The sequence below is a fragment of the Asparagus officinalis genome, chromosome 5, assembly GCF_001876935.1.
Source record: "Asparagus officinalis chromosome 5, Aspof.V1, whole genome shotgun sequence".
NCBI classification, from domain to species: Eukaryota; Viridiplantae; Streptophyta; class Magnoliopsida; order Asparagales; family Asparagaceae; genus Asparagus; species Asparagus officinalis.
The window spans coordinates 71,252,321-71,267,205 of record NC_033798.1 but is presented as its reverse complement, the minus strand read 5'-3'; the positions used below and the strand labels follow the sequence as shown (position 1 = coordinate 71,267,205).

The 14,885-nt window shown below is 38.3% G+C and overlaps 1 protein-coding gene across 2 annotated transcripts; it reads left to right on the top strand.

Annotated features, from left to right (window-relative positions):
• LOC109843799 (UDP-galactose transporter 2-like) lies at positions 1,418–6,814 on the top strand. 2 transcript variants are annotated; one of them, XM_020412761.1, is made up of 6 exons: positions 1,418–1,851; positions 2,263–2,447; positions 2,555–2,629; positions 2,700–2,825; positions 5,649–5,810; positions 6,205–6,814. In XM_020412761.1, exons 1-6 carry the CDS (start codon positions 1,722–1,724, stop codon positions 6,559–6,561), a joined length of 1,035 nt encoding a protein of 344 aa, XP_020268350.1. In that variant the 5' UTR covers positions 1,418–1,721; the 3' UTR covers positions 6,562–6,814. The 2 variants fall into 2 exon arrangements, with proteins under 2 accessions (XP_020268350.1, XP_020268349.1); XM_020412760.1 differs by having other exon boundaries at positions 2,555–2,644; positions 2,715–2,825.

The following is a 14,885-nucleotide window of genomic DNA, read 5'->3' as shown; positions in this document are numbered from 1 at the left end:
GATCGTTTTTGGGGATAACGTGTCAAAAGACGGCGCGGCCCGGCCCGACTGGTTTTGGCCACAACGTCACGGAAGTGACCGTTGTGGCCGGGCCGGGCGAGCTGGCCTGGCCCGGCCCGGCCGTTTTGCGCGCACACCATCGGCCCGGCCTGGCGCCGGTGTTTGGCACAACGCGTCACTCTGGTGACGTTGTGGCCGGCGGCGGGCTAGCCGGCGCCGGGCCCGATTTTTATCGCAACACGTCCGCAGTGGTGATCGTTGCCATCGGCCGGGCGTCGGGGCCCGGGCTTGCGCCGGCCCGATTTTTGCCCAAGGGTGGCCGGCCCTCCGTTCCGGGTGCCTGTCGGGCCCGGGAAAACACAAAGAGAACAGACAAAAATAGAACATAGAAAAAGAAAAGAAGAACATAGAAAGAACCAGGACCAACGCCAGACCACAGGACAGAGCCAGAAAATACTAACAACAAAGGCAAGGACACCGAAGAGAATGGAGACACAAGAGGTGGCACAAAAACAAAACAGGCAAGAATACAGGGTACCGAGAACAGGAAAGGTCTTTTTGGACAGGCCTATAAATTTCACACAATAAAATTCTAGATATTGAAATGGTGAATTTCAAAAACTAAATTCTTTGCAATAGATATTACGTACGCAAAGTTCCCTCCATGCATGCAACATTTTTTGTATTCATATTTATAACAGAGCTTTGCTACAGTGACCCAAAATATAGGACCAATAAAGGGGACAAGTGAAGTGTTCCCCTCCTATTGGATAATGAGTTGACCATCATTAATAATGACCAACTCATTATCCAATAGGAGGGCGACACATCACTTGTCCCCCTATTGGTCCCATATTTTGGGTCCTTAAAGAGTTTTTCTTTATAACATGCCAACTACACTAAATTAAAAAGGAACGAAGATTCAAATTGTTCAGAAGAATGAATTGTTCAAACCTTTAATAATTTCATGTTAGCCCTCATATTTTTGGAATTGCTTACACATCTTTGAAATTCTAATTGGTCTTGCAATTTGGTTCCAAATAACTAAAACACCCCTCAAACTATGTCCTTTTATGGAACGTAGAAATGCTCTAGCTATTTGTGGGGGGGGGGGGGGGGAGAGACTTAAGCTGAGGATACTCGGTAATTGGAAAACCAATTTTTAAGGCCCGCTATGATTTTTGGGGCGTACGAGCAATTTCAAATATTTGAGGGACTAATATGGCATCATTGAAGAATTGAATGACTAGTATCCTAACGAAACGTATTTACACAAAACAACCAAAATTGTAACATATATTGCTCCGTCACAGCTATTTTTATTTTATTATCATCGGATTCAATATATCTTCTCTTTTTTTTGTTATTCTTTATATAATGTTATTTTTATTTATTCGGCGAAAAAAAAAAACAAGCGTAACCGACGATTGAGTGACCGCTCTCTCTCTCTCTCTCTCTTCCCTCTCTCTCTCACTCTTTGTCTGCTGGCATTTTTTCTAAAGAGAGAAAGAGGGGAGGGAGGAGAAGATAAAGCGAGTGAGAGAGGAGAAGAGGGAAAAGAGGAGACAAAGATTTGAAAAGAAAATAAAGAAAAAAAAAATTAACCAAATCCCACCCTCTTCTTCCTCCTCTCGTTCTTCTCTTTCATCTGTTTAATTTTGAGCTATTTGGGCCTATTTTCTTCTCAAAAAAAAAAATTTTTTTTTTAATTCAAAAAAAAAATGGAAGAAGGAAAGAAATCGTCGGCGATGTCTGACGTCGGCGCCTGGGCGATGAACGTCGTGAGCTCCGTCGGGATTATAATGGCCAACAAGCAGCTCATGTCCCCGGCCGGCTACGCCTTCTCTTTTGGTACTCAGATCCTTCTCTCCTCTAGCCTCTGCTTGCTTAGGTTTAGGGTTAGGGTTTTAGGACAAGATTTTGATTCATTATTTTTTAGTCTTCAAATTAATTAGTGTAATGATTGGGTCACATGATCTTCTTCATAAAATGCATGTGCTTTCTGTGCGCGTATTCAAATTAGATATTGGATTCAGTTGGATCTCTGCATTTGTTCATAAAGATGTTCCTTCGATTTCCCGATTCAGATTTTTCTGGGCTGTCTCACGTGAGATTCATGTGCAATCATTTACTGTTTTAGTCCACATTGGTCAAGCTCGGGTCTCCTCTCTTTCAATCCCCAGATCTTCATAGTTTTAAGACCCCATTTTTTTTTTTCATTTTTTTATAAAGATTTTAACTTTGGTTTGTGTACTGTGACAGCCACGACTTTGACTGGGTTTCACTTTGCGGTCACTGCATTGGTTGGATTTGTATCGAATGCTACTGGGTATTCGACGTCGAAGCATGTGCCCCTTTGGGAGCTCCTCTGGTTCTCGATTGTGGCCAATACGTCCATTACCGGGATGAACTTGAGCCTTATGCTCAACTCTGTCGGGTTTTATCAGGTTCTGATTGATTGGAGGAGATTTCAACTTTGACAATTTTGCAATTTATATGTTTAGATTTTCTTGATCTTGATCCAATCAAAGTTTTATTGCTTTTGATAATGTAGATCTCAAAGTTGAGCATGATTCCTGTGGTTTGTGTGATGGAGTGGATCCTTCATAGCAAGCATTACTCGAGAGAGGTGAAGATGGCCGTGGTGGTGGTGGTGTGTGATGGAGTGGATCCTTCATAGCAAGCATTACTCGAGAGAGGTGAAGATGGCCGTGGTGGTGGTGGTCCTTGGAGTTGGTGTTTGTACTGTGACAGATGTCAAAGTTAATGCCAAGGGTTTCTTGTGTGCATGTGTAGCAGTGTTGTCGACATCCTTGCAACAAATTGTGAGTAATCAATGTCCCTTTTGAATATCATCATGTGTTTTTAAGCTAATCTGTGCTGTTTGAGTTCATCTTGGGTGAATTCCTTTTTAAAGGAATTATTTTCTGTTAAGTTTCTTTTGGTGTGATAGAATCTGAATTTTGCTTGGCTTGGCATGGACCCTTTATCATCAATAGAATGGCTGCGTCTATGATTTCATTTTAAGGATTGAAATTATAACATTAGCGTTGTCATTATCTTCTGGTAAATTATTTATTCAATTTTCCTTGCAGCTTCCTGCAGGATTACATTGTTGGAGACATTTCAATTTTCTTTGTTACTGTCTTGATCAATTTTTTTTTATGGCATCTGTCTTGATCAAATTTAAGGTGTACTTGAGATATTGACTTTATCTTCCATTTTATGTATAAATCCATGAGTGGAAAATTTTCAATAGCATTGTCCACCTTTGTGCCTCACCTGTTTGTTGGTAAGAGAGAATTCGTTATTTGTTATAGAAAGCTGAAAACTCTTTATAGCATATGATACATGCTTCAATTTTTTCGCATTTATTAAGTAAACGTATTCATATATAATATTTGAGATGGAAGATGAAACCTTTAACAATAGAATTGAGAAATGGAAATATATCTATTAATATACTTAATCAGTAAACTATAAACTTTAACACGAGTGATATTTCTGTTAGGATAATTAGTATGTATGACTTTCATACAACTGATATTAGTGATGTTTCCATATACCGTAATACTGATTGGGATCCTTTTCCTCATCAGTCACTTTTCTATAGGTTAAGTTGGTAATTTTAGGTCTATCTGCCAACCTCCTTTTGGCCAATAAGCTAATAAGCGACAAAAGAGGATTTGCATATGCTTCTATTGGGAAGCAACTTTTATCAACTTGTTTCAGAATCAATAGCAATATAATTTCATTTAGTTTTCTTTTTATTCAGTGGGCCTCTTCAAGAGTTCTTATTTTTAAATCTGTTGGTAGCTGCTACAGCCTTCTAGTTTTCCTAGGAAAGCTTGAAATCATTATGTTCACTCAAGTTCTCCCAGTCATATTGAGTATAAGGGCTTACAATAAACTCTTTTCATTATATGAACTTTAAGGTGTATGAAGTCTAGTCTACATTTATTTTTCCTTCAAAAAATTTATGGTCATTTATGGGCTTCACTAAAGTCAGGAAGTCAAGAAATCAGGCTGGTTCGGAATGTTGACAAAGGTCAGCGAGTTCAAGGCAACATTGTTAAATTAACGACATTTGGAGGAAACTTGAACTAAATTACAGAACAAGGAGAAATTTCATGCATTTAAATCAGCAAGTCGCACACAACAGGAAGTTCTAGACTACTAAAATGAGTCGTGTGCAGAAGATGGTAGGGTCTTGTCATCCTCTTGCTCTTGATGCCTCCAAATAGATGAGCTGTATTTTATCTGTTATTTCGTGGATCAGAAAAAGTGATTTGGATTGGCAGTAAGGAAGGAAACAAGCATTCTTCGGTGATAGAGAGGGAATATCCGCTCAGCTGAAGTTAGATGCCTAAACCTTTTGAAATGGAATGGATACTCCCTTCAACCTTAAAATGGGTGATATACCTTGTCAAACCAAGGTTAGCACTCATTTGGCTCAAATCTAAACCCACCTCCTATTATGGGTTCATTAGCCCTTACATGATTTATCTAGTTAAACTTCAGCATAATGGTCAAAGGACCTATTCTGAGTGATCATTATCTGGGGTTTCACGCCTAACTTAAAGAACCAGTGATTGTGTTTGAGTAACGAGGACAAGAATAAGGCTATTCCTACAATCAAGCAGGGCTTTATTGGATAGTGGATGCTATAAGCAGTCCAAAAAGATGGTGATTTACCAACATCCACATCTAAGGTACCTTAATTTTGATGATATGGAATCAAAGATCTTTTAATTTTAGGCCTTGTGATCAACTTCTTTTCGGCCCTTGTTACCTTCACAATTGAAGAATAAGTTCTCAACTTATGTTGGTCTTGTCTCTTTAATGCACACTTTCTTGGCTATATCAAATGGCTTTTAAAAAGTCTGATTGGTTGCTGGCATATATTTTATTCATTTCTTCATGTAGGCTTTTCTTTTCCATTTATTTCTTGAGATTGGAAGAGTATTATCATTTATCATGTATATGGTTGTAAATAGCAGTAAAGCCAGTGATTGATAGGATAACAACCAATTTATGACTTGAATGTTAAAAAGGTCAGAGTTGGATTGATTCAATCCCTTTTGGCTTTAGCCACGCAAATGATAAATTGTGGAACTTGTACTCTCCTTTATAACTTGTTTTGTCATGAATTTTCATGATCATTCATTCCTTCTTTTCCATTGATTGACATGGGGACTCTTGGGCCACTGCATTCATTTTTAATCTTTGTTTTTTAGTGTAATCGATTCAGTGGCTGTGCTTTGGGAAACATCTGTTAGTCTGATTCTGATGTGTTACACTGTACCTAGTTAAGTTATATGTTGTGTGTTTGAGTTCTGCCCTACCATTAATGTATGTCAAATATCAAGTTTATTTCACAGTTCATAGTTTTAACCTGGAAAAATATTTTCTTTTCCGTTTATGAAGGTGAACTTCAACTTTTGGATCTGTTTTAAATTGTATTAGTTTTATAATCTCGTGTATTGCTATATAACTATTTAATATGGATTTCTTTGGGCAATGATTCTTCCTTTGACTCTGTAGGCGCATTCTCTATACTAGATCAGAATTTTACATACCTTCTCTGGCTTATAACTGCTTTTCCAGTTAATTTTACCTCATATCGGTGTTTCCCTTCCTGTTCGCAGTCAATTGGTTCCCTGCAGAAGAAGTACGCTATTGGATCTTTTGAGCTGCTGAGCAAGACAGCTCCCATACAAGCTCTTTCTCTCATTTTCTTCGGACCTTTCATAGATTATTACCTCAACGGCAAATCCATAGTGAAATATAAGTTTTCTCCCGGTGTAATTGTAAGTTCTCTCTTACGTCTTATTCTTTTTTTTCCTTTTCACTTGCTTGCTTGATAAAGGATGAAGAATCTAATAGGGTTAGTTGCGGATAGACCCCTTGTAGTATCGTTCAACGCGAATAGATCCCATGAAGTTCTATTGTTGCAGATACCCCCCATGAGTGGAAATTTTGACTCTGTTTACTCAGAATTATTTTTTGACAGATAGACACCCTAAGGGTTTATTTAAAAAAAAATCACTATGGGGATCTATCTGCATTTGGGCAATAGCGAAGTGGGTTTATCTATCACAATAGAACCACACGGGGGTATATCTGCAATTGGGCAATAGTACAGGAGGCCTATCCACATTTGATCCAATCTAATATTCCGAAGTCCAAACAATATTTGTGCAGTACTTCATCCTCCTCTCCTGTGCGCTCGCTGTTTTCTGCAACATTAGCCAGTATCTCTGTATCGGTCGCTTCTCAGCAACGTCATTCCAAGTATTGGGACACATGAAAACCGTTTGCGTGTTAACACTTGGATGGCTACTTTTTGATTCAGAGCTTACTTTGAAAAATATAATGGGTATGGTTCTTGCTGTTATTGGTATGGTTATATACAGTTGGGCCGTTGAGGTTGAGAAGCAAGCAAATGCTAGGATGGCTCTGGCTAAAACTAGCCTAACTGAAGAGGAGCTCAGATTGTTGAAGGAGGGAGTAGAGAAGGCTTCTATAAAAGATGTTGAAGTTGGGGAGACTAAAGCCTGACCGGAAATTGATTCAGTATTTGGGTGAAGCCTCGGAGATATTTATGTTGAGATTTGTGTTATTTACTACAGTGCGAGATTATTTTTGGTTTAGGTATTTAGTAACATTGTGGGGGAAAATGTAAAGTCCATAGTTTCATCATTTTATTTGTTTTTCCCATGGAAAAGATATCTATATAGAGAACGTATTGCGGTGACTCTGTATGAAATTTATAGTAGCAAGGAAATGCCATCCTTCTTCCGTTTGATTTTCAGTGGCTTGTTGATGTTTGTGAGAGTCCTTTTTAGAATACGAAGTTTTAAGTTTTCATGCCCATCTAAGGTTAAGATTTTGGTAGCTGATCAAGGAAATGTAACGTCGGATACATGTTGCATGTCAGATGCTTGGTGTAGGGAGAATAATGACGGAATTTTCCGTTGAATTAGATGACACTCTAAAATCAAACAGGAAACAATGTGACTTCATGCGTCTTACAATCAATTTGAATCAGTTCAAACTATACAAGCCCAATACAAACCGTTTATCAATATAATGTTTTTACTATTATTTTTTTATTATAATATGAACGAATCTCGGTAAGGCACGAGGATCTCCAGGTCGAAGTCCACCTTCGATCTTTGATCCCTACGAAGTAAATCCCGGGTGTGTGTGGGTCTCACCTTCCATTTCACGCGCCAGGTGGACGGGATCGAACCAGGAATTGGCAGAACCACGTACGCTACGTACCCACCGCGGGTGTTCATCAGCGAACCGATTCTAAAATTGATGACGACGAGGCAATTATCACCTACAGACGAATCACCGACTTAGAACTTGAGCAGGATCTCACCGCGTACAGTTTAGAGAACCCGGTCACGCGTTGAAAAAGAACAACTATGACGCCAGAAATTGAGATCTGAGACCGCTGAGGAAGCATCCGAGTTCGTTTAATGTGAAAGCGATGTTGACCCCGTGGGGGAATTTCGTACTATTAATTTATTAGAATCTTTGACATCATGATCAAATTGAGACCAAGACAAGAACCATTCAAAAAAAAAAAAAAAAAAAGAAGAAGAAGAAGAAGAAATCATTACGAAACCTCAGAATTTGCATCTTCATCCGCTTCCACATTACCAGCGGCACCATCAACTTTGATGAGATGTGAGTCACATGGGGAAAAAAAAAAAAAAAAAAAAAGAAGAAGAAGAAGAAGAAATCATTACGAAACCTCAGAATTTGCATCTTCATCCGCTTCCACATTACCAGCGGCACCATCAACTTTGATGACATTAGAAGGTCCATGAAAGGCTTGATCGATCAAACAAAATTTGGTCTGTGAGGGGTGAGATTATTTAACATGACTTCTCTAATGTTTTGGTTTTGGGGTCCCTGAGCTAACTCGTTAACAATACCTAATCCTCTCATTATGTACAGAGTTACACGTCAAGAGTTCAAACTACAAACTCGATTCAAACACCCCCATGCATTCTGCACATGCTTCACAAAAAAGCCCATGGGTTAGCGTACGTGTGCTTCCACTGTCAACTTTAAACGCTCGATCATGAGCTCTCCCTTTTGCTAGCTTGCTCGTTAACTTACCCTTCCGCTCATTGTAAATGCAAATTAAAAAGGGCAAATTTGGTATTTCACTGCTCTTTTAAAGACCCAAATCATCCCACGTTGTGGGGGGTGTTTTGATAGGATCTGGAGTCGAAGACTGCTTTCTTTGGGCACTTATAACTCCTGACTCATCAGTAGGGGGCTATTTGACCCTACGACGGTTGCTAGTTGCTACCCCTGCGCCTATGTCTAATTATCCAAATAACCATAAAAATTTATAATATATAATTCAAAAATAATTAATTACTAAAATTTTACTCCCTCCAAAATCTCGTAGTAGTTGAAACTTAATTAGGAGAGGCAATTTTGATCCCCTATACTGGTCGAATATGTCCTGAACATACTGGATTATCTGTTGGATATAGAAGGGTATGAACCATCACCGGATCAACAAGATTAATCCTGTCGTGACCCTAATTTCTGGACCTTAAAGAAACATTATAGTCGGACTAAACCTGTTAAATGTTTCTTCCTAAATATAGATTCATCAAATAACAACCAAAAGTTAAACTTAACATATGACTTAAAACCAACACTAATCATCCTTTCTATTAAGGGCCTGTTTGTTTGCACAGAAGTAATTATGAAGTAGCTGAAGTAGAAGAAGTAGATACTACTTCTGCTACTTCTAAGATAAAAAAGTGTGTTTGGTTCTCTGAAAAACTTACTTCTAATACTTCCTTAAATGCTTATGTGGCGCCTACGTGTCATCCTTACTTCCAAAATATTTTTCCAATCCTCAATACTCAAAAGTAACTTAGAAGTAGTTAAAATGCATATTAATTATGAAATAAATAATTTTTTATTAATATTTCCTTTATTAGTTACTTTTAACAACTTTTTTAATTTTAACAATTATTTTGTAGTAATTTGTGATGGTCGTCGGCCAACTTTTCTTTGGGAGGAAGAGAACAATCAGTCTATTAATTCTTTGTCTAAATACCACGTTGATGTACGATCAAAGGAGCGAGGGAGGAGGAAAATTGGATTTCATAGGAATTTATGGTCATCCGAAGTCTCATCGTAGGCAAGAAGTAAACAATTATTTTGAAGCTATGTGGTTTGTTGTGCGTAACGGAAATTTCGGCAGCATCTCTGGTGCACAACAAGAGAGTAGATTTTAACTAAATCCCTGTTTCACAAAGGAAACAAGAATCAAAAGTGTAATATCTCAACAAAGTGGGATATCCACTCTTCCTCTCATCAGTTCTAGGACTGACTTGTCGAGGGAACCTACAAGCTATTACACATCACAGCAAGACAACGAATTTTATGGTTCAGCAAATTGCCTACGTTCACGGGGCAAGGAGGGAGGAGATCTACTATTAGAGAGGGAGAATACAAATAGAGTTTATAATCACACAACTTAAACCCTCACACAAGCTCTCAAATCTCTCACAAAAGGGGATGCTAAAACCCTTAAAGACGGCTGCACAAAACTTTGATGTTTTCTCCTTTCCTGCCTAGCACAAAACCCTAGGAGAACAAACTGCACGCCGCCACACCCCTTTTCTCAACGAATCCGGTGTTTTCCCCAAGCTGCGGTTTTCTGTCTCCTACACTTGCACAAATCCGCCGCCACTCAAGAAAAGCTTGCCCTCTGCCTGCATGCTCACCTAGGCACATTCAAAACTATATTTATAGCTTTGAATCGAATCGGGTGGGCCTGCTTCTTTTTTTCTTCATGCGTTAACATCACGTGAATGTGATATTTTCACGTGGTGGCCCCCACAATCAATCCGCATTCAGAATTCTCCACCTCGGTGAAGTTTTCCCAAAACTAAACCGATACCAACCAAACCAAATGTCTCACATGCCACGTCTAGTATGAAGTGAAACAATTCACGATAACGGATTCAATCCACAATAAGTCGTGAACCCAAATGAGAATGTGAACAAACTCCTAACGTCTGTATCTACTCCCAAATCGGCTGTATCATAAATGACTGCCCACGTATCCTCTTGTCTAAGGAATCAAGCTTTTACGTAGTTCCCTCAAATAGCCTCCAAAGGCCTCAACACCGAAGAATATTCAAAAGCTCCAAACAATGACCTAACTTAACACCTGAAACAACTTTGGTCAATATATCCACAGGGTTGTCCTTTGTGTGGATCTTCTCCAACATGACATCTCCTTCATCCAAGACATCACAAACAAAGTAGAATCTGACATCAATGTGCTTCGTACGTGCATGGTAAACCTGGTTTTTTGCCAAATAGATAGCTGACATGCTATCACAATGTACTTGAATGGTTTCCTATGCAATTCCCAAGTCCTCCAACAATCCACGCAACCATAAAGCCTCCTTAACAACTTCAGTCACCGTCATATACTCCGCCTCTGTAGTAGAGAGAGACATTGTGGACTGAAGTGTATATCTCCAACATACCGGTGCTCCTGCCAATGTAAACACATATCCTGAAGTAGACCGACGCTTGTCAAGATCTCTAACATAATTTGAATCCATGTAACCAATACAATCCTATCCATTCTTCTCATCCTTCTGGAAATTCAATCCAACATCCATGGTGTCTTTAACATACCGTAGAATCCACTTCACAGCTTCCCAATAATCCTTCCCGGGGTCGTGCATGTACCTCGATACCATGATCACGGCCTGTGATAAATCTGGCTTCGTGCACACCATCACATACATCAAGCTACCTACTGTACTGGCATATAGAACCTTCAACATATAATCTCTGTCCTCAACTAAAACAGGCGACATACTAGCTAAAAGTTTAAAGTGGGGAGCCAATGGAGTGCTAACTACTTTTGCATTGCCATCAAAGCTGAATTTATTTAACATCTTCTGCAAATAGCTCTTCTGTGTAAGCTTCAATCTCCCTTTTACCCTGTCTCTCTCAATCTCCATACCTAATATCTTCTTTGCTTCTCCAAGATCCTTCATCTCAAACTCGGATGACAGCTCATCTTTCAACTTTCGAATAGCCGAAGAATTCCTAGAAGCAATAAGCATATCGTCAACATATAAAAGCAAATATATATGCTCACCGTCATGTAGCTTGTGCATGTAAACACATGGGTTATATGGGTTCCTTGTGTACTCCTGGCCAATCATAAAGCTGTCGAATCTCTTGCACCACTGTCGTGGCGATTTCTTCAATCCATAAAGAGAATTCTTCAGCTTACAAACCAAATCTTCTTTTCCTACGGCTTTGAATCCCAAGAGTTGAGTCATGTAGATCTCCTCATCTAAATCTCCGTGTAGAAAGGCTATCTTCACATCCATCTGGACCAAATCTAAATCCAGTTGTGCCACCAACGCTAATAAAATCCGAATCAACGAATGCTTCACAACGGGTAAAAATACCTCATTATAATCAATGCCCTCAAGCTGTACATATCCCTTGGCAACCAATCTGGCTTTGAACCGAATGTGACTAATAGAAGATCCTTCCTTCTTCGCATATACCCACTTACAACCAATAGCTTTCTTACCCTTAAGTAGCTTTGCAAGTTCCCAAGTGTCGTTCTTCTGAAGGGATCGCATCTCCTCCTTCATAGCTTCCATCTACCTGATCGAATCGGGGCTAGACTCTACTTCCCTGAATGTGGATGGAACCATATCATCAACGACCTTCATGTTAGACCCTAAGGTCGCTATGAAAGAACCCTAGAGGGGGGTGAATAAAGTTTATGCTAATCTAATTCGATTTTATGCCAATTAAAACTAATTAACAAATTATTCTTATAAGATAGATATACAATATGATATGAGCAAGAATAAGCAATATAACTAAGGTGATATATCCTAGCTATGAGATATACTATATGGTATATGCAAGGATATATTTAAACTATCACAAGGGTGAAACAAACAAGTGGATAATATAAACAAAATGCAATAGGCTATAAGATGAACAGTTATAAGTGCGCCAATGCAAACCAAACACGTTATATGTTCACGAGGTTCGGACCTTCCGTCCTACATCCCCGCTCCCCACTCTCGAGGAAAATCCACTACACAACCCAGTTTGGAAGCCGGAACTTCTCTACACACTCGATTTTCTAGCTAACTAAAAACTCTACACACTCGGTTATCAAGTCAACCGACAACTCTCACAAATCCTCACAAAGTACATACACAAGCTACAACCTCAAGTATTGGTCCTCACGTATCGAATCCCTCAAGTGCTCGGAATTATTACCTCTCACTAGGCCACCGATGCCACTCCTCTCGGTATCGACTCCATCCTCACCACACACTCCTCTCGGTGTACAAGTGTATTACAAAGTGAACTTCACAAATTAAGCACAACAAATGATTGTTCTAAACAAGGTGAGAACTCAATTAGGCACAACTCTAAGTCACAAACCCCACAACTCAAATTATGCTATGAATGTAAATACTATAAGCTCAATAGGTTGTGTGTGAACAAAGAGATTCAATAAAAACAATTTAACTAAACTCAATATAAATCTAGCTTATGGGAATTAGAAACAAAACAATAAATAGCTAGAATGAGTTTAGAAAAACTTCTCTAGATGATAACAAGAGAGAGGGAGAAGAGTGATTGCTCAAACACCAAATGATAATCTCCACTTCTTCTTGTGAAATTCTCTTCACAAACCGAAACTAGAAAAATGTTTAAAATCTTTTTAAACAAACTTAAACCAAACTTTAAACCATTGTTAAAACTTTTTTAAATATTCTCTTAGTTAAACTAAAAAAATGAGAGTAAGGGGGTATTTATAGGAACCCAAAACTTTAGCCAAAACCCAAGCAAAAAGTCCAAAAACCCATAAACAACCAAAACATAAAACTAGCCGTTACTATGCAACGACTCTCTGATAAGTCGACTTATGAGTCGACTTATGAGTCGACTTATATGAGTCGACTCAGCAAACAAAAAATCACAACTCCGCTGCACTTCGTGAGTCGACTTATGAGTCGATTCATGAGTCTACTAATGAGTCGACTAAACGTGCACAGATCTGAAATGCACAGAAAAACTTAACTTTAAACCATATTTAAAAATATTAAATAAATTCCAAAAATTATAAAACTTTGGGAGATGATTGTAGACATGATAATAAACATGCTATAAAAATTGGTTTTTAAAAAGGACCCCCCAAATGAGAAATATTATTATTTTACAAAATAGTTCAAAACATGAAAATATGAACACATGAGTTTTGACATTTTAGCTTAACCATGTTTTGAAACATTACAAAATAATTTTGTAGACTTAATAAAAGATGTATATGATTATTGTTAAGTCTATAAACCAAGAAAATAATATTTTCACAAAAATACTTGTTTTGCAAACTTTCAAAACAATAAACATGATTTCATTGAACTGAATAAAATTGATATTGATGAAATCATATGTAAGCATATAAACATGAAACAAAAATGTATTTTCCAATTGTATTCAATTGTTTCATATTTAAACTTGAAAAACCAAAATAACAAATATGAAAGATGTAATTTCATATTTATATAAACTTGGAAACAAAAACATGTATGTATACATATACCTAACCAATATAATGTGTGTGTGTATATGATTGAGCTTAAAGTACCAACACACATAATATAAACCTAAACTAATATAACCCAAGCTTGATCTTGATCTTCAATAAGCTTGACTTGGTACACATTGAGGATGAAGCTAGAACTTGGATCTTCAACTTGAATTGCATAGGCTTCAACCACTATCCCGCCAACCTCCATTTGATATGATCGATATGGCACAATCCATCCATCCTCCAACATATTATTTGTCTATAATAAATAACAAAATACAAACACTAAACAAACAATATTAGATGTAAATTGTTTATTAAATCATCATCAAAACAAGAAGGCTAACACTTTACTGATAATGCATATGCGACCATGACATCATTATACCTAGTTGGCCGATGAATCACCCTTCTAGGTCTATTCGCTGTAATAGACTCCTGAACATGACCATGCTCCTGAGTCTCACAATCTACTATATCCTCTATCTGCTCGACTGTCATCTCATCTCCTCTTAGTGTCACCTTTGTAAGAGCCTTGATGGATACAATGCTCTCTATAGTGAGTGGAGTCACATCATCCTCCACCTACTGTGATATCTCCCGAAACTGGTCTTCCTCCACCTGTTGAGGAACTTGAGCCCTCATCATGTACGTCTCGTTAAATGTGACATCCTTGCTAATAACTATCTTTTTGTCATATAGATCCCATAACTTGAAGCCTTTAATTTCATCTCTAAATCCCATAAAGACTGCTTTCCTCGCCCTTGGATTCAATTTACTATAACTGACATGGTAATAATCCGAAGCGACTCATAGTCACTAGCTACCGAACCAAACAAACGCTCCAATAGAGTCTTCCCCTGTATCGTAGTGCACAACAACCTATTCACGAGATGACTCGCATAAACCAACACCCTAGGCCAAAAGGGTCTAGGAAATCCACTTTGCGTCATCATACATCACACCTTCTCTAACAAGATACGGTTTAATCTCTCAGTCACCCCGTTCTGTTATGGTGTCTCTCGAATTGTGAAGTGTCGTCTAATGCCGTGATCCCGACAAAACTGCATAAATGGATCACTCTTATACTCTTCACCGTTATCTGAACGTAGAGTCTTCACCTTTCTACCTATCTGTAGATCCACTTTCATTTTTACTTCACAAAAATATCTAGGACCTCATGTTTATGCTTCATAGGTTATACCTAATTCCTCCTGGAATAGTTATCAAT